General features: G+C 43.5%; 1 protein-coding gene across 3 annotated transcripts; it reads right to left on the bottom strand.

The window, feature by feature from the left end:
- Positions 1 to 1,484: 1,484 nt before the first annotated feature.
- On the bottom strand, positions 1,485 to 20,039 carry LOC120980456 (NAD(P)H dehydrogenase [quinone] 1-like). 3 transcript variants are annotated; one of them, XM_040409580.1, is made up of 6 exons: positions 20,021 to 20,039; positions 14,635 to 14,799; positions 14,059 to 14,189; positions 11,855 to 11,968; positions 11,464 to 11,565; positions 1,485 to 2,052 (listed from the first exon to the last, which is right to left on the bottom strand). In XM_040409580.1, exons 2-6 carry the CDS (start codon positions 14,741 to 14,743, stop codon positions 1,741 to 1,743), a joined length of 768 nt encoding a protein of 255 aa, XP_040265514.1. In that variant the 5' UTR covers positions 14,744 to 14,799; positions 20,021 to 20,039; the 3' UTR covers positions 1,485 to 1,740. The 3 variants fall into 3 exon arrangements, with proteins under 3 accessions (XP_040265514.1, XP_040265512.1, XP_040265513.1); XM_040409579.1 differs by lacking the exon at positions 20,021 to 20,039 and adding an exon at positions 16,999 to 17,088 and having other exon boundaries at positions 1,741 to 2,052; XM_040409578.1 differs by lacking the exon at positions 20,021 to 20,039 and having other exon boundaries at positions 14,635 to 14,815.
- Positions 20,040 to 20,624: the final 585 nt, after the last annotated feature.

Genomic DNA, 20,624 nt, shown 5'->3' with positions numbered 1-20,624 from the left:
TCCTGCGTTAGGCGGTCCGGAGGTGGTTAAAGGGGTTGTCCTACAAAAAATATTCTACAGTTTTTAAACCAGCACCTGGATCTGAATACTTTTGTAATTCCATGAAATTAAAAATTTAGCATAGCTACTGAGTTATTCAATATAATGTATCTGTATAGCGCCACCTGCTGTTTGTTATTTTTCTTATTTTTTTGTCCTGCTCTCTGAGATGGCCGCACATGCTCAGTTTCATCCTTCAACTGCTTCCTGAGCTGTGATAGGAGGAGCATGGACACGCCCCCTTAGATGCAGCAGAAAAGACACGCCCCTTGAGCTGTCAGCTTCATATAAATCTAGCAGAGCAATGAATGGGGAGATCTCTGGATCCATGTGAGGTTCAGGGCTGGTTCCAGCTTTGTTAGGAAGAGATTTTCATGTTCTACATGATGTCTGATTTTCATTTTTTATATTAGTCAGGGATAACCCCTTTAAGCTGGACATGCATTTTAGGGCTCCTGCACACGACTGTCGCCTGTTTTGCAGTCTGCATACTGTGGATCTACAAAACACGGACACCGGCCATGTGCGTTCCGCATTTTGCGGCACATCTGGGTCATAATAGAACAGTCCTATCCTAACTATTATCAATGTGAAGCATTGCCGTCTGCTTTCATAATGTATGTTTTTGTAACTTGAAAATTAATAAAAAAAAAGTATTTTAAAAAGAAAATAAGAACAGTCCTATCCTTGTCCGTAATGAGATCAAGAACAGGACATGTTCTATATTTTTGCAGTTGCCACAGAACGGACATACGGATTAAGACAGGACACGGTGTGCTCTACGCATCTTTTGCGGCCCCCCGGATACGTTTGTGCGTGAGCTGACTAATGTTTGTTCATAGCTATATCTTCTGACCTCAAACTACACATACATGCATACACGGCCCGGTCTAGTGTGCATGTGCTATGGATGAGAATAGCTGCAGTCAGACACCTGGTGGGGACGTATCACCACGAGAACAAAAGGATGGGGCATTTTGGGATCCGATTACCCCATTCTATTTAGCAAAATCCCTTTCTCTCCTGTCCTCGAGGAACAGTGAATTGGTTATAAATCTTAGAAGATCGTTCAGGAGAGGAGAGAGAGGGTCTAGAGACTGAGGCTCCACACAGCCAGTCTGATGGGTTGGCTAGTGAACTGCTATGTGTTGTCATATATGCAGCATATGCAACCATTTTTTTAATAAAAACCTATTGTAAAAATTTTTATTTTTTTTTATTTTGAAAATATGTATGTATGCATAGCCTTAGTGCATATTGGACCTGCCCCAATCATCGGGTAATGAAGAGCATGCACTCTAATTTTCAGTACATTCAGTCCTTCATTCCCTGCAGTCCCATATGTATCTGGAGATACTAGTCCCACTCTCCTGCCTGCATGTTTATGGAGAAGATAGATGTTGGCTGTGCTAGAGTTTAGCCGAGACCGAATCCACACCACCCAATGAAACTTACACAAATTTTAATGTCATATAAGAGTAAAATGCTTTACAGGCTATTACAATAGCATAAACATTATGAGGGAATGAGCAGAGGAACTTGATGTCGAAAATGTCCGCCTGGTACCTCGTTGTGTAAAATGATCCTGTGACGACACATCTTTGTATTACCTCATCGTAGTGGCAAGATCCTAGTGCAGCCAGTGACGCGTAGACTGAAAGGACACAGCGTCTCACGTAAAACACTTTGCCAAGCCGTCTCTTATAAGCTGGAGACTTCAGCCTTCACCTGGCTATCGGGTGGTAGAGGTTTGCCCAGGTGTTGCCCCACCGTTGGGCCATACCTATCATCAGATCTGGCCTCCTCCACCTGCTTCTTCAGCAGAAATCCACCAGACATACCCTCAAAGTCCTGAATGGGAATGTATCTGATGGGCTTTTCGTCCCAGATGGTCTCCATTCGCTTCTCCCAGCTCTTCAGTATCCCAACCCGAGCTTCCTGAGGCCTGTGTGCCACAGCGTATGAGATCTGAGGCTCCAGGACTTGGAATCCACAGTAATTCAGAATGCCATTCTGTAAATGCATAAAAAAACCAATTACCGTAGATTCTGCTTAATGGAGACAAACTCTACTGAGGAGGAGAACTGTAACACCCAGTCATCAATGAATTCATATATTTCCAGGAACAATAACAGAGGGATGCATTGTCTCCTCTGGAGGAGGACAGGACATTGCTGCCAAACGCGGACGATTTAGAAAACAGTCTCCGCCGCAATAATGTGTGCTTAACTGGTGTGCCAAAGAAAACCGAGGGGCAAAACCCTGCTGAGTTTTTTGAAAAATGGCTTGGGGGTAACTTTGGTCAAAACAACCTCACACCGCTGTATGCAGCAGAAAGAGCACATTGTGTTCCCACGTGTGGCCCTTACAACCCCCAGATATATACAATACAGAGACAGAGGGGCACATTTATCAAGCTCGCCTTATTTTTGGCCATAATAATATTATACAGGCATATTTAATTGTCTGAGGAAGGGGTGAACACTGGGACCCCGAAACGTGTCTGGTGCTACATCCCCCACTTTTGCTGCACGGAAAGACTGAGTACCAACTATCGACTGCCATCGACCAGAGGTTTGTTGCTTTAAATCGACGAAAGTTGATAATATAGAACTTCCGAGGACTAACAAACAGAAGGCCGGCAATTATTGGCCTAGGTGTCGACAAAAGTCCACCAATGTGATCCATATTAGCAAGAATCTCCCGATAAAATAGTGCTACAAACAACTGAGGCACGTTTGGGGAGTGAGAACATCTCGAGGTCTGGCAAAAGGTTACATCGATTTAAAGGTAAAGTTACTTGCAAGTTGTTCAGTAGCGGGACGCCGCTACCTACCCTGTTTAAGCGGGACGCCGTTGTTTCAGGTGTGGGCAAATCGCCATATGAACACTGTTTCTTGGTTTCGAAAATTCATCGGATACTATTAACTGACTTTCTGCAGGACATTGCATAGAATCGATTTTTATTATCATCGTTTTTTAGGGTATACATATCCCATTGGGTCAAATATTGGGTCGAATATTTATCGAATATTTTATCGATTATTGTATCTGTCATTTTGAGCATATGTATTGTCTCCACTTAATAACTTGATTTTCAGTTTAGCTGCAGTATTTATATTGTCCATATTCGTATGAGGCTGTTATCTATTATATAGAGCTTATAGCTACATTTTAGGCTGCCATTCGTTATTGATTTTATTGTTTGCTGACCCAATAGTGTAATACACATGGTCCCGGATTTCTTTGAGTGCTCTGTCCATATTCATTAATTTTTCATATTTAATTTGTCTGTCTTTCTTTTGCGTGATCTGGGAGATGCGAACAAGATATATGCTGCCTTTAAGTACGTTAAACAATAGCAGCAAGTGATATAAGTTCGAATTTGTAATTTCCTAGCTAAATCTAGAGAATCACACGGTTTAACCCATGTGATAATCACCTTCACTCTCCTTAGGCCTCTTTCACACGAGCGTGTCCGGATAAGGTCCAGATGCTTTGCGGCAAACCCGCGCGAGTAGGTACGCAATTGCAGTCAGTTTTGACTGCGATTGCGTTCCGTTGTTCAGTTTTTATCGCGCAGGTGCAATGTGTTTTGCACGCGCGTGATAAAAAACTGAATGTGGTACCCAGACCCAAAGTTCTTTACAGAAGTTCAGGTTTGGGTTCAAGGTTTTGTAGATTGTATTATTTCCCCTTATAACATGGTTATAAGGGAAAATAATAGCATTCTGAATACAGAATGCATAGTAAACTAGGGCTGGAGGGGTTAAAAAAAATAAAAAGTCATTTAACTCACCTTAATCCACTTGTTCGCGCAGCCGGCATCTCTTTCTTGTTCTGTGAGGAATAGGACCTTTGATGACGTCACTACGCTCATCACATGGTCCGTCACATGATCCATCACCGTGGTAAAAGAGATTCCGGAAGAGGGGACAGCGGAAGAATAACTGACTTATTCCAGTTGATTAGTAAACCAGACTGTTTTCCAAAGTCTGAGATTAACGATATAATGGGATCAATTGATGATGCAAGATCACCCACATATAAGAACATATCATCCGCATATAGTGAGACTCTTTCCTCCACCCCAATTTTACCCAATTAATGTATCCAGGGCCGCATCCTAGTTTTGCCATAACCACCCGTAAGTATTCCCATTCAACGCTATCTAAGGAGACCACTGCAGGGCATCCCACATCCCATTCTTTTCCCCCCATCTGAATATTGAGGAACAGACCCCTAAGGTTTAATGACGTGGATTTTCCTGGCATAAACCCGCACTGATCTTCATGTATAATGTGGGAGATAACATTCAGGAGCCTATTAGCAAGTACCTTGGCCAACACTTTTATATCTACCGTTAAGAGTGAGATGGGTCTATATGAATCTACCATATTGGGATCCTTATCTGGTTTAGGGATCACCACCACCAATGCTTCTCTCATAGAGCTAGGTGAAGCACCTGTCCTATAAGATTCATTAAACACCTGTAGGAGATGCGGGATCAAAACTTCTTGATGTTTTTTATAGAATTCCCCAGATAAACCATCTCCCCAGGTGCATTTCCGTTAGGAAGTGACTGCACCGCCAGCACCATCTCTTCTAATTGAACGCTACGGGGTAAGTACCTAACATCCTGGACCTTATCCAACACTCCCTTAGATCCCACAGCCAGATCTATCCTAGAAAGAGAACTATGTGATGACGAGTAGCAGGAGTATTGCTTCACACCCGGATTTCTGGACCTCCACAAATCATACAAGTCTATTTCGGAGAGCGCCTTGGCTAATGAGGATAGAGAAGGTCCGGAGGCCCCACTATCAGATTGGAATTTATCTAGGGATTTGTCCAAGAACATGTTAAAATCGCCAATTATTAGAACTGGTAGATCTGGAGATTTGGAAGTAAAGGATAATACTTTTTTTGAGAACTTCGCAAGAATATGGGGGCGGTATATAAACGGCCACTAGTATCATTTGGTAATGAAACACAGAGCAGTTAATACATATAAGGCTACTTTCACACTTGCGTTTTTCTCTTCCGGCATAGAGTTCCGTCACAGGGGGTCTATACTGGAAAAGCACTGATCAGGTATGTCCCCATGCATTCTGAATGGAGAGTAATCCGTTCAGTTTGCATCAGGATGTCTTCAGTTCAGTCGTTTTGACTGATCAGGCAAAAAGAGAAAACCGCAGCATGCTATGGTTTTCTCTCCGGCGAAAAAAACGGAAGACTTGCCTGAACGCCGGATCCGGCATTTTTTCCCATAGGAATGAATTAGCGCCGGATCCGGCATTCAGAATAGCGGAATGCCGGATCAGTCGTTCCGGCATGCGCATGCGCAGATCGGTAAAAATGTGAAAAAATGTACAAGACGGATCCGTCGGTCCGCATGACAAGCGGAGAGACGGATCCGTCCTTGCAATGCATTTGTGAGACGGGTCCGCACCCGGATCCGTCTCACAAATGCTTTCAGTCAGCGGCAGATCGGCGGATCCGGCGGGCAGTTCCGACGACGGAACTGCACGCCGGATCACACTGCCGCAAGTGTGAAAGTAGCCTAAAACGACCCTCATCATCCACATGCACCTCCCTCGATATAAAGGGGAGATTTCTATGCACCAACACGCTCACTCCTCTCGACTGCGTGGAGTAGGAGGAATGAAACTTCTGTGCCACCCAAGCCATATGAATAAGGCCTCATGCACACGACAGTATTTTTTCACGGTCCGCAAAACGGGGTTCCGTTGGTCCGTAATCCGTGACCGTTTTTTCGTCCGTGGGTCTTCCTTGATTTTTGGAGGATCCACGGACATGAAAAAAAAGTCGTTTTGGTGTCCGCCTGGCCGTGCGGACCCAAACGGATCCGTCCTGACTTACAATGCAAGTCAATGGGGACGGATCCGTTTGACGTTGACACAATATGGTGCAATTGCAAACGGATCCGTCCCCCATTGACTTTCAATGTAAAGTCAGGAGTCCCTATTATACCATCGGATCGTAGTTTTCTCCAATCCGATGGTATATTTTAACTTGAAGCGTCCCCATCACCATGGGAACGCCTCTATGTTAGAATATACTGTCGGATATGAGTTAGATCGTGAAACTCAGATCCGACAGTATATTCTAACACAGAGGCGTTCCCATGGTGATGGGGACGCTTCAAGTTAGAATATACTAAGAACTGTGTAAATGACTGCCCCCTGCTGCCTGGCAGCACCCGAACTCTTACAGGGGGCTGTGATCCACACAATTAACCCCTTAGGTGCCGCACCTGAAGGGGTTAATTGTGCGTATCATAGCCCCCGTAAGAGATCAGGGGCAGACCCCCCTCGGCCCCCCCTCCCTCCCTCTATTGTATTAATTTCATTGGTGGCCAGTGTGCGGCCCCCCCTCCCTCCCTCTATTGTATTATTTTCATTGGTGGCCAGTGTGCGGCCCCCCCCCCCCGGTTGCCATGGTTACTTAGCAATATTAGAAGCATCATACTTACCTGCTGCGCTGTCTGTGACCGGCCGGGAGCTCCTCCTACTGGTAAGTGACAGGTCTGTGCGGCGCATTGCTTAATGATCTGTCACTTACCAGTAGGAGGAGCTCCCGGCCAGTCACAGACAGCGCAGCAGGGGTTAATTGTGCGGATCACAGCCCCCTGTAAGAGATCGGGTGCTGCCAGGCAGCAGGGGGCAGTCATGTACACAGTTCGTAGTATATTCTAACTAGAAGCGTCCCCATCACTATGGGAACGCCTCTGTGTTAGAATATACTGTCGGATATGAGTTTTCACGAAGTGAAAACTCAGCTCTGAAAAAGCTTTTATGCAGACGGATCTTCGGATCCGTCTGTATGAAAGTAGCCTACGGCCACGGATCACGGACGCGGATGCCAATCTTGTGTGCATCCGTGTTCTTTCACGGACCCATTGACTTGAATAGGTCCGTGAACCGATGTCCGTCAAAAAAATAGGACAGGTCGTATTTTTTTGACGGACAGGAAACACGGATCACGGATGCAAAATGGTGAATTTTCCGGAAAACGGCACAACGGCCACGGATGCACACAACGGTCGTGTGCATGAGGCCTAAGATGTGTTCTCTCAGAAGTGAGATGAGTTTCTGAGAGGCACAGAACTGCCGGTTGATACGTTTGTAGAGCGTCGAGCCCCCTTACATTCCAGGCAATTAATCTAAGGGTACCCATTTATGTTTTCAAACCATAGCAGTGCAGATCCGTAAGCAGCCTCGCCCCGGTCATACACATAGAGCCACTGGTGTCTAGTCGATAAGGTCTCACTGCTGGATCCCTATTATTTATACAATCCTTAGGATCTGCTTCCATTGCCTCATAGCAAACATGTTCCATGATCTCCCATGGCTAAGGGTAGTATCACATGTGTAGGAGTAGATAGTAATGCAATTCCTACTCCTCTCACCAATTAATCACCGTCTTAAGGGTGTGCAAAATTAGATCTGACTACTCTGCGTCTGGAGGGGGGGGGAGGCTGGAAGTAGTAAATAAAAATACTTTCCCAACTCTGTAAATAAAATAAAAAATTCTTTCTGGGAGTAGTAAATAAAAATAAAAATATAAAAATTTACTGTCTCCAATTAATAACCATATTTTCAGGTTCTTGGAAGATGGATCATCTCGGACAGGAGATGCTGTTCCTACTTAATATGATGTTGTCAAGAAAGAAGCACTCCCTCCAGCAATGTTAGTGCAGGAGACAGAGCTGAAGACACTCGCTGAGGTTGGTAAGATGGCTGAGGGTAAGACTACTAACATCCAGGTATGCCTTCGGTATCACTCATTATTTTGGTCTAATCTGGTGAAGCAGAGATTTTGTTTGATCCATGGGTAAGCCCATCAATAATGAATGCGGAGTGTATGAAAGATGTTTGATGCCCCGATGCTGCCTGAGAAGGTAGAGGTTAAACTATTACCTGAAGTCCACGCTAAGTTGAAGTCTGTGTGATACAAGATGGCTTAGGGCCAGTGGACTTCCAAAAAGTTTGTATTTTTCAGATACAGGCTACAGAGGCTGAAAGGAAACATCAAAGGATAAAGGTAGAAGTGATGATGGAGAATGGACTCTGGAGGGTTGGTAAGAAACTCTTCCTTCAGAGGGCACTCTACCTAAAAAGGATGGATTTAGAACATGGGCAAAATCAAGAGAGAGAAGGTGTGATTGGGTTCTGTGGTGGATGGCTCCTGGGTCCAACAATGCTGCCACTAGGTTAGTTGAAGGTAAATGCTGTAATAATGATGGGAGAACTATGGGAGTTCCAGGAAGGCATATGCCAAGGTCATCTTACCCATTTCAGAGACTGCGGATTGACTACATTCAGAACAAAGGTGGAACAGTGTGAATATATCCTTGTCTGTATTGATCTCTTTCCAGGATATTCAGATATTTGGCCTGTAGCAAAGGCTACAGCTAAAAGATACTGAGGTGAGAGTACCTACCCCTGGGGTTTTTCTCCATCCGATATACATCTAACCGGAAGATAGGCCTAAGTCCTTATGAAGTACTCTTTGGGAATGCCCCTGGATTAGGTCTCTATTTCCCCAGCAGCTCCAGATGCAGCATAGTAGTTTTCCAAATGATGTTGTCTGTTGCACAAATTGATTGTCTAATGTGTATTTCCAAGTTTTAGTTGTTTTCTAGAATCCAGACTGTATAGAAGAAATTCATTCTTTACAATCAGGAGATTGGGTAGTGGTGAAACGAGAGACGTGCGGAAAGTCCTAGAGCTACGGTTTGAAGATCTACATCAAGTCCTGATAACAGCCGCCACTGCTGTCAAATTGAAGAAGAGCCTAATCGTATTGCAATCAAGTGCCAGGACTATAAGAGCCATAATGTTTTGTTTCATATTGTACAAGAAGGAAATCACAATCCAACAGTATTATATTATCAAGATGAGTCAGGAACAACTAAGCTGACTTTTGGAGTATAGTGGACTGTAAGACAGAGGACAGATAGGACACTTGGTTTTGGTCTGATAAGTCCATCTGTGTGACTGGAATTGACCCAGTCTATGGTAATTGTGTTTAGAGATGACCATACCAACTGTGGATATTGGAGATTAACAGAATAGAGCACTAGTCTGAAGTGTTGGGAATATAAACCAGTGGAAACTACCTCTCGAGTCAGAAAAGGTGAAGGTTTGTCACAAAGAATGACTATCCTGAAGGGAACCCCACCAAACAGTTGTAAACATAATGAGTGTAATCCTCTGTTCCTGTCCATTAGAAATCCTATCCAACAGGATTCGGGGATGTATGTGTTAGGAGCATGTGAAAGTGACAAAGATCCCCTAGGCAAATTTAGAATGTTGGTAAGGGAGTAACCTAAAAATTCAGTTGCATCTGTGGCTCCTACATCCTTACCTATAATTGGCATTCATTAAATATTTGGCCAATTTAAAAATATGATAAACTGGCCTTAGAGACAGGATTATATACAGGAAAGCCCTTTGGGGTTTTCCCTCCAGGATATTGTTCTTACATAATTCAGCTGAATGAGATGAGTAGTGACTCTAACGTTTACTCTGACAGTTGGTTTATCAACGCAGATATCTGGTGATTGTGTGGAGATCTGAAACTCCGACCCAGGATGCAGGTAGAATGAAGTGGCCAATGTACCCTGATCAAGTCCTGATGCCATTTGTTCTATTCTCACCTCCTGAGTGGGATTAAATGAGTAGGCAAAAACAATGTCCGGTCACGACTAAGGAGGTCACTCCCTACATCCTTTGACTCACGTGTATACATGGATGCCATAGGAATCTGTAGAAGAGTTTCTGATGAATTTAAAGCTAAAAATCAGATAGTTGCAGGATTTGAGTCATTCATTCCCACGATTAGTAGTTTAAAAAATAAATAAAAAAAATGTAGATTGGATTAATATCTCATATTGTCATCAACAGAGATTTGTGAATTACACCTGTGATGCTGTGAAGGGAATGGTGGAACAACTGAGCTCTTTTTCAGTGATGACTCTACAGAACTGACTGGTCCTTGACAGCAGAAAAAGGAGGGGTCTACAAAATCGTTGGAAGTTCCTGCTGTATCTACATTCCGGACAACACTGCCCCTGATGGAAGGATCGCCAAGGACCTGAAGAAACTGATGGACTTTATCAAATGAACTGATGGGAAAAATTCTGAAGTTAATAATATCATGACTAGAATAATATTTTGGGAACTGGTTCAGTGACTAGAGTGTTTTTAGCATTTGGTTTTAACAGGCTGTTATATAGTTCTCCATTTTAGGAAAATAGTTTTTAAGAATGTTTAATACATCCATGCCCACACTATGTGCTGTGCTCCTGTCAAAGACAAAAATTATTCCATCTTGAAGTAAATAAAACCTTGTTGATGATTGCAGAGTAATTAGGACAAGGTGAAGGCAAACCCGAAAGGGAGTTGAGGGGTCTGGTGAAGCAATAAGGAAAGTCCAGCTCTTAGCTGTTTAGGGCGTTGGGAGATTACCTCACTTTGCCTGTTCACCTTTGGTCTATTTCCTGCAAAAGGAGGGATTTGTGAGAGATAGGATTTATTCCTTTATACATATATAATGTGAACATTCTGTAGTACACATTTTTGTCCACTAGATGGCCGCAAAACATATGTATGAGAAGGTCAATAAGGGAGGGGGGAAATGCGGATTACATTACAGTTTTCAAATATACCTATGAACTCAGTTGAAGATGCTGAAACCACTTCTATCAGGTTAAGGAGCCAATAGTCTCTTCTTAAGGAACACCCTCTTTGTGATGTCATGTCTGCTATTTAAGTCAATGTAATGTGAATAAAACTCGCTCTTCTACCATGGCTCAGGGAAGATGAGAAGATGCTTTCATGAAACCACCTAGTGTGTCTGGTCTCATTATGAAAGCAGTATGGCACGTGCATACTTCTAATTGATTTGGCACCGCACAAACAAGATGAGAAGCGCATGAACACAGGCCGCTCTATGGACGAGTTACCTTTGGGGCCCTCAATCCAAAGAATCCCATTTATACAGTGCAACCTGCAGCCAGGGGAGTAACTACAGCCAGGGGAGTAACTACCATAGTGGCAGACCATGCAACTGCTATGGGGCCTAGGGCAAGAGGGGGCCCAGTCTTATGTGAGATTATCTCCTCTTCTACTGGAGGTGAATACTTGGTCAGGACTCTATCCTCTAAAGGAACAACTTTTAGCAAACGAGGCAGTGGAAAAATGGCCCAAGGGTCATTGGAAGGGGTTTAGGCAGTAACCCTTCTGTCCTGTGGGGGGGTTTGATCCTTGCTATGGTGCACTTACTTCAATGGGACTGAACTGCTAGCCGCCCTTCACCCCCTTGGATGCCATGTACAGAATGTGCCAGCCTTGGGGCCACTGAATACAATCAGCATGAACACCATTGATAAAATACCTGTATAGGCCACAGAATAACATTGATGTCTCCATTAATGCCCCCGGGTGTAGTCATCGACTCGGAGCCACCGGTGGTGAAGGATAATATTGCTTTCTTATTCTGTAAAAATAAAATTAAGAGGTTAGAATGAGATTGTATCATCCAAATTAATTTCTTCTGGCATCTGATAATCCAGAAAGACTCATAATCCATCAAATATCATAATGTGGAGTTTCTGAGGAGGAGTGTAGCGGAGAATATTCGATAATCCGTCATCTATAGGTTTCATTTCATTCCAGATTAAACAATGTACGATGTCTATAGCAGTAAGCAAAGACCAGGTAAAGCAGTGGTATCTCGGCTTTCATGTATGACGGCTCAATCCTACAAGTCAATGACGGCGGCATACCTTGAACGATGCTTCAGAGTACTTTCTTTGAAAGCTGAACGCAAACCCCACACAGAAGACTCGTTCCACCCATCCTTTCATTATGGCGGGCAACCCGAACCAGTACAAGGGAAACTGGAACAAATAACAAATGTCACTTTTAAGACCTCAGCAATATTCCGGCATACCACCATTTGAATTGACTAAATGTAAATGTGTTACAATATTAAATTTAGGGCCCCATTTCAAATTTTGCCTAGGGCCACATATTGTCTAAATCTGGCCCTGAGGTAAGGCCACCATTACGATGGCAGAGGAATCATTATACCAAGCTGAGCCCACGTCCGCTCTTACACTCAGAATCCTAGTATTCTGTCCTGGAAAAGAAACAGAATGCCAGTAGTAGTGTTGATCACGAATATTTGAATTGCAAATTTTTATCGCAAATATAGGTACTTCGAAAATTCGAGAATATTTAGAATATAGTGATATATATTCGTAATTTCGAATATTCTAGATTTTTTATTGCGAAATTTGTAATGCAAATTTTTTAATTGCCGAGTAAAAAATGACTCATTGGCCCACAAGCAAGAAGCAGGGAGGAATCATAGCTTTAAATGGGAAAAATTATGAATATTCTAAAAAACAAATATATAGCACTATATCAAATATATTTGTTTTTTTGAATATTTAGAATATTCTAAAACAAGAATATATAGCAATATAGCGAATATTCGAAAAAAAATACGAATATAGAGCAATTTAGCTAATATAGTGCTATAATCTTCTTTGTTTAATAGTTGTAATTTTTTTCTCATCTGAAGTCCAGATTGGAAAAAAAATTCTACTATTGAAAAAAAAAGATTATAGCACTATAATAGCTAAATTTGTCGATTTTTTTCGAATATTCGCTATATTGCTATATATTCTTGTTTTAGAATATTACGAATATTTGAAAAAACAAATATATTCGATATAGTGCTATGACTCATTGGCCCACAAGCAAGAAGCAGGGAGGAATCATGTTTTTGCTCGGCAATTGAAAAATTCGTGAAAACATTCGCATTAAGAAAATTAGCATATTACGTGATCATTACCTTGTCGATTTTTCGAGTAAAAAAATCGTAAAATATAACGAATATTCGGCGAATATTCTACAAAATTTTCGCGAAATATTGCGAATTCAAATATGACCCCTTCCGTTCATGAATATTCAGTAGATGCCGGAATGGCTCTCTGCAGGAAACATACCACTGCATGGTTGGTAAGGTGGTCTAGGATCATGTTTTCTCCTGCATTACATAACACCATTTGGAATATGGAAAGGGACACAAAAAAGACCACAGAGAATGTGTGATGGCAGGGGGAGGTCGTGAGTCATGAAGAGATCAACTTTAAGGGGGTCATTTACTATCAGCGCTATGCCAGTTTTTGGCATAAAAAAGGTTCCAAGACCCCGTTTTGTGACTTTTTAAACGCCCGGGCGACAATATTTGAAGGTGGCGAGGGCCTGGATATTATTGGTGAAAAACTACTCCAGTCAGGGCTCGTCATAAATTAGGTGCTTCCTCTGGTAGTACAGGGAGTATCAAAGACCAGCGTAAAAAAAAAAAAAAAAGGGTCTTTGATAAATGACACCCTAAATATTCTGGCCTGGTGGAAAAGCAGCAGATAGGACCAGCAGAGCCATACTTTTGTTGGTGGAATCGAGATATTGTTTCCATCAACAAGGTCATCTCGGTGGAGATCAGGCGGCCCTGTGGTGGGATATGCATGAGCTAGATGGCAAAGGCAGCCACGGCAGAAGGGCATTTAGCTAGTCCCTCAGTATGGGTAGCTGCAGGTGGCAAGCTGCTGACCCAAAGGAACAGGACGAGAAAAGGGTGGTCCTGGCCAGAAAAATATTGGTCAGATGATCGGCAATGTAGTATAGTTGAGGAGTTCGTCCCATTTTCCCATAAGATCTATAGAGGATTGTACATAAGAATAAACCGCCAGGAGACATGAAGCAAACAATGCTCTAATTTAAAAAAAATAAAGGTCATGTGTGAAACCTACCAAAAGGGGTTTCCAGAAGTATACATTGATGGCCTTACCATTACGATTGGTGGTGTCCAACCCCTGAGACCCCCACAATCCAAAGAACAAAGGGGATACTTGAATGGTGCAGAGCTACACTAGTACCAGCTACATCCACACATAGTGCTGACATCTAGCACACATACCTGAAAGATTACAAGGTCGGCCTTCTCCACTTTCTTCTGCTCCTCCACAATGTCTTTGGAGAGACGTCCTTCCTTCCACGCTGTCTGAGCCTCTGCGGCATATTTGAAATGACTCGGATCCTGGGGACTACCTGCATGAAAGCGGAATTGGTCTAAGGCTCTGTTCATATCATAGTAGAACCTTGTGTCTAAAATTGGTCCAAGGCCTCGAAGTACAGCACTGCACAGGTGTCAAGTGGCATTGGTCACCCATAGACGCCCATGCAAAAAAAAAAGTAGAGGACGCAGTGTATATTGTGGGATGCCTCTTTTTTATGCAGAGTAGTCAACCTGCTTTTCTATGCAGTAAAAAAAAAACCTGTATACTGAAACTGGAGAACCACAGGTTGGAGACCACATTTTTACAGTGCCCGTCCAGCCCATGGGCTATGTCTAATATTGCAGCCCAGCCCTACTGACTTCAATGAGCTGCAATACCATACACAGCCTATGTATAAGAGTGGCAGTGTTTCTGAAAAAAAGTAAAAAAAAAATTTAATGCTGGACAGACCATTGAAGTGCTGCCATTATTCTTACCTGTGATATCATCACGTGACAGGATAGCATTAAACTTCATCTCGTAAAGATCAGACACGAGAACCGTCCAACCATTCTTCTTAAGAGCTGCCTGAGCTGCTTCCATCATGGCATAGTTAAAAGATGTCCGCTCTTGGTGAGCAAATACAATCAGCGCTGTTTTTCCTATTAATATCATAACACTCAATTAGTCATTTAGCCACAACTGGGACTTTTAAGGAATATCTGTCATCAGGATCAACCCTATTAAACCTGGTGTACTGTCTGGTAGGGTTGATCATGGTGACTAAAATGACCACTTCCTCTCTGCAATTGGTATGACCGTTGCTGATCAATTCTGAGCACCGATTCACCTCCAGCTCTGCCCCTGCCAGTGATATTGATAGGGTCATGCATCCTCACTGTTCCAATGCCTGACCCCGAGTGCCGTTACTATTGGCGCATGTGCAGTGAAGATCTCATAGTGGGGATGAATGCTGTCAGATCTTTGCTGCACATGCAGAAGATTTCAGGGCAAGGCAACAGAGCCTGGCCATCTCACGTGAGTGGTCCTTCCCAAAGGACTGCGGCTGGACGGAACGTGCATCTTCATCGCGAACCAGACTTGAAGAGAGAGCTCCAAAATGCGTTGTCTAACTGAAGTTTTACCAATAAAGATCTTCAAACACCCAATGGTTGCGTCATTGCGTCAATAGATGTCTAATCTGCATCAGACCTTTATGGTCTTACCGTTCAGCGCTTCCTACTATATTCTCGTTGGGAAAGGCAGCGCTCTAAGGGGCTGAGGACGCCACCCACCCTTCATGCTGCAAGAGACCTAATCGGCCATGAACAAGGTCTGGGTTGGACTGAAACGTTGGCCGTGTCTATTGGATGGAATAAAATCCCTAAAAACAATTTAAACTCTACTCGAGTGCCGTGATATTTTATAACATTATTGTTTGACGACTCCCCTATCATTGAGCACTGGGACCTAACCACTAAAGTGGAATGCCAACCATTTTTCTTTCTTTCTCTAAGGGGCTAGGCCAGCCCCTCGGTGCTCCAAGTATCTCATTTGCATATAACTATATAAAAATTTCTCTGCATCTGTAGTACCGATTGCAGATAGAAAGGGCTCGATTTGATCAACCTTACCCGGCAGTATGCCTGGTTTAATCAGGTTCATCATGGTGACAGATTCCCTTTAAAGGGGGAAAAATTGTTGGAGAAGAAATAAGATTGGGTTAAAAAAAAATTAAAGGGCCCCCTCTCAACACATAGTAAATGTCTTTTCGGCCAATCACTGGCTGAGGTGGTTCACTGGGCCGGCCAGGGACTGGCAGAGGGGGCCCTTCCTATATCCTGAGACAGGACTAGTGAGGACCCAATAAGTGGCACTTTTGACCTGTAGCCGGCCCCTCCCGACCTCTGGGAGGGGTCCACTCCCCCTCTTCTGGGGCTGGCAGCAAATGAGCCACAAAACCGATTAGGGCTCATAGCTCCAGACCAGAATGTCGCAGGGAGTTGGTTCTGGGACCAATGGATTCCCCTGGGTTCCAGCTACCATGAGAGTCAAAGCACGGTACCGTTATTTGGTTTCTGTGGGGAAATATGTATATCTCCCCTCCCTGGCATCCCACCACCAAACTATGACCATGGGCCTGTTCATCGTGGCCACAGGGACACAAATATGTATATGCCTGTGATGGACGGGCGATTCATAATTCCTTATGAACCGCCAGCTCCAATATGTCTGAAAATTCTGACTGAACTGGAGAATGACCTAGACCCCCTGCAGAGAGGTTTTTCCAGTTCCATTAGCTGGGTTCCTGGCTGGCTGAATGGATGTGTAAAATTGTACGCAAGTGGTCTGCTTGGCCAGGACCTCCTGTGGAGTTCTCTGACCTCTGCTACCTGGCTGCACTTTGAAGCAGGGCCCCCCTGTGGAGCTTGATTTCCTCTCTCGGCTATCTGCCAGCAGAGGGCTGGAGTGAGAACATGGCTGACAATAAATAATAATCCATATTCCTCACAGATGCATTCACTGAAAACTGCGCAATTTCGCAAAGTCATTCAGTTTTGTTTGCGATCGCGTTTCATAAAAAACTGAATGTTTACAAACAACATCTTTTAGCAACCATCCGTGAAAATCACATCGCAAGTGATGCGTGAAAACCAACACTCATGTACACAGCCCTATTGAAATATTTAAATGAATGGGTCTGGATTCCATGCAGGCGCAATGCGCTGAAAACGCTCTCGTGTGAAAGGGGCCTTAAAGAACCCTGGTCACCTGCAAACATTGTAATTATATATTATATATATAAAAAATGAGCAAAGCAAGAAAGGTTGGGGTTCCTAGAAGACCCACAAAAGACTCACCAGGCATTGCGTCCTCTCCTGACTTTCTCTAAACCGGTCGGGTTCACCTTTGCTCAGTTGAAGTTGCTTTATTAACTACCACGCTGAAACAGGGCATTTGAGGACAAAACCTGTGCTTTTATAGATAATCTGGCCCAATCAGATTTCTCGTCACCAAGACACAGGTAAGTGAGATTGAATCTACCTTACAATAAGGCACACACCCCTTCACTGCCTCTGCTCAGTGATAGAGCAGACCCCAGCCCAGGACCAGACAGGTTAGTCTAGTTATTTCAAGTGCAAATATTGATGTGTCTGCTGTATGTAAATCAATGGGAAGAGGAAAATATATAATTACTATCATAAGGAAGAGGAATAGCAGAGGCGAACAAGAATTAGGTGCCTGTTCACACAGTAGTATATGCCAAAAAAAAAAAAAGGGATTGTATATTAGCAAAGCACATTCGGTTTTCCAAAATGTGATCTTGCTACAAATTTCTTCACGCGCAGTATTTTTTGTTGCAGGAATTTCGGTGACGGAAAATCAGTTCCGTTCATCTGATCGGGGTTGCTTTGGCAGCAAGGACATGGATTTCTGCAAGCCTTGTCCAAATGAATGGAACCGATTTTCAGTCACAGTGTGAAGACACCCTTAGGGCTTGTGCACGCCAACGTATTTGTTTGTCCGCATCCAACGCGCATTTTTTGCATGTCCGATGCTGACCCGTTCACTCCAGTGAGGCCGCATGAGATGCGGACAGCACACCGTGTCCTGTCTCCATCCCTATGTCTGTTCTGTGGCATTCGCAAAAATATAGAACATGTCCTGTTCTTGTCTGCATTACGGAGAAGGATAGGACTGTTCTATTATGGCCATGACATGACGGCTGGTGCACGTGTTTTGTGGATCGCAAAAGAGGCAACGGCCGTGTGCATGAGCCCTTAAAGAGGTGGTCCGAGTGATGAATACTGATGACCGATCCTCAGGATAGGTCATTATCTGATTGGTGGGGGTCTGACTCCGGGCATCCCTACAAATATGCTGTGGGAGTGCCACGGTCTCTTCCTAGACCTGTGATGTCACGTTCATTGGTCACGTGGCCTAAGTGCAACTCAGTCCCATTCAAGTGAATACCAAACACAGCTGCTATCCAATGGGTAGCACTGTGCTCAGTAAGCTGTGAGGGGGCAGTGCCGCCCACTGGTGTCGGACCCCCACGATCACATACTGATGACCAATGCTGAGCTTTAAACACTTGGAAAACCCCTTGAACAACCACAGATTCTAGTAATACAAATTCAATTCATTCTCGTGCAGACACATATATGACGCATAAACTAAGCCCAACAGATTAAGGCTACCTTCACACAGGGTCTGGATCCATGCTAACGCTAGCCCACCGTGCCGCCGGTAGTCCGCTCCCGCCCCATTCACTATAATGGGGCAGGAAGGTGGTCCAGCCACAGCACGGCAGACAAGCCGAGAGGCGGCCGGACAAAAAACGCAGCATGCTGTAGTTTTAGTCCGGCCGCCTCTCGGCAAGTTTGCTGTGCTGCAGCCGGACCTCTGGCCTGCCCCATTATAGTGAATGGGGCTGGAGCGGACTTTCGGCGGCACAGTGGGCTACCGTTAGCACGGATCCGGCAGGCTGTTCCGGCAGCTTCTGCTGCAAATGTGAAAGTAGCCTTACATCATTTTTTATACCACTGCTAATGGAAGGAGTCTTGTCTACTCCTTAAGATATATTAGTGCATAAACCACTACATACTCGTATCTGACGGATATGCGACGCACGGGGGTTAATGGCCATGGGATTCCTTTTAAATTGGTTTGTCGTGACGCCAGTTGCAGTGAAGCAACAAGGGCATAGGGCCCCTTTTAATGATATGGTGTTGGATGGCACCCAGGTGTAGGAATGCCAGAGTGGTGTAGGGTGGCCTAAATGTCCCTTAATTGTGTTGCACATGTCACAGTGCTCCTACCTGGATACGCTGGAACCCCAGGCGTTGTCGTGCGAAGCAGATAAAGGGATAGTTTATGAAGGGGATGATTAAATAAATTGAGTCCAGACCTTGCGATGAAGTAGATAACGGCTTTACTTGCATAAACGTTCATCAGGAAACAATCTTCCAGCTTTGTCTTGGTCACCAGCAGGCTTTGGCATAAGTCAGGCCGGCAAACAATCTTGGCCCTGCTACATCTGTTGCTCTCTGGCTCTGCTGTGCTAATGTTGCACATATGCTGAAAGTATGGTTAATAATTCCAATGTGCAAAGGGATGGGGCTGGGTGAAACCAGAAGTGTTTTTATTGAACATTTTCTGCAATGACAAATACATGACCTCCAGTCTGAGAGACAGGATAGTAACAGTCTATTCTGTCCCTACATCTTAATACACATCTATCTATTCAATAATAACATTCACATAAACAGATATAGCATTCTTAGAAAAGATAATAATCAATTAATATGTGCAGCTCTATACAAAATAGTATAATAGAATATATATTAACATCAGCTCCTATAGCAATCGCATTCACTATGCATTAGCAGCATGTGACACAGCAGTTTACTTCACTAACATTTGCACAGTGTTTATCTACTCACACTGCATCACATAGAAACATAGAAACATAGAATGTGTCGGCAGATAAGAACCATTTGGCCCATCCAGTCTGCCCAATATACTGAATACTATGGATAGCCCCTGGCCCTATCTTATATGAAGGATGGCCTTATGCCTATCCCATGCATGCTTAAACTCCTCCACTGTATTTGCAGCTACCACTTCTGCAGGAAGGCTATTCCATGCATCCACTACTCTCTCAGTAAAGTAATACTTCCTGATATTACTTTAAAACCTTTGCCCCTCTAATTTAAAACTATGTCCTCTTGTAGCAGTTTTTCTTCTTTTAAATATTCTCTCCTCTTTTACCTTGTTGATTCCCTTTATGTATTTAAAATCACCAGCAGCCTTAGCTGATTACAGGGATGTGAATTAAATCATTTTACCCTTTATTGCTCTGAATATGTGTTCTCTTACCTGCAATGACAAATACATGACCTTCAGTCTGAGAGACAGGATAGTAACAAAATATTGTGTCCTCCAGGAACCAAAGGTCTGTGTTTTAAGTTCCCCCCTGCTATTAGGAGTGCTATGTCAGTCAGGCTTTAAACCCTCTGCTGCCATCTACTGGTGATTCAATAGAATTGCCATAAGTTTGTTTTTCCTATTATTACAGCCATACTTCTGGGATTGTTGAAGCTGGAAAGGTAATATATATTATTAATAATATATAATATACTTTTCCTTTCTGCTGTACTTAGAAACATAGAATGTGTCAGCAGATAAGAACCATTTGGCCCATCTAGTCTGCCCAATATACTGAATACTATGAATAGCCCCTGGCCCTATCTTATATGAAGGATGGCCTTATACCTATCCTATGCATGCTTAAACTCCTTCACTGTATTTGCAGCTACCACTTCTGCAGGAAGGCTATTCCATGCATCCACTACTCTCTCAGTAAAGTAATACTTCCTGATATTACTTTTAAACCTTTGCCCCTCTAATTTAAAACTATGTCCTCTTGTAGTAGTTTTCCTTCTTTTAAATATTCTCTCCTCTTTTACCTTGTTGATTCCCT

Source organism: Bufo bufo, chromosome 10, assembly GCF_905171765.1.
Source record: "Bufo bufo chromosome 10, aBufBuf1.1, whole genome shotgun sequence".
Taxonomy (NCBI): Eukaryota; Metazoa; Chordata; class Amphibia; order Anura; family Bufonidae; genus Bufo; species Bufo bufo.
Note: the sequence above shows the minus strand (reverse complement) of the source record. Positions and strands in the feature narration are given on the sequence as shown.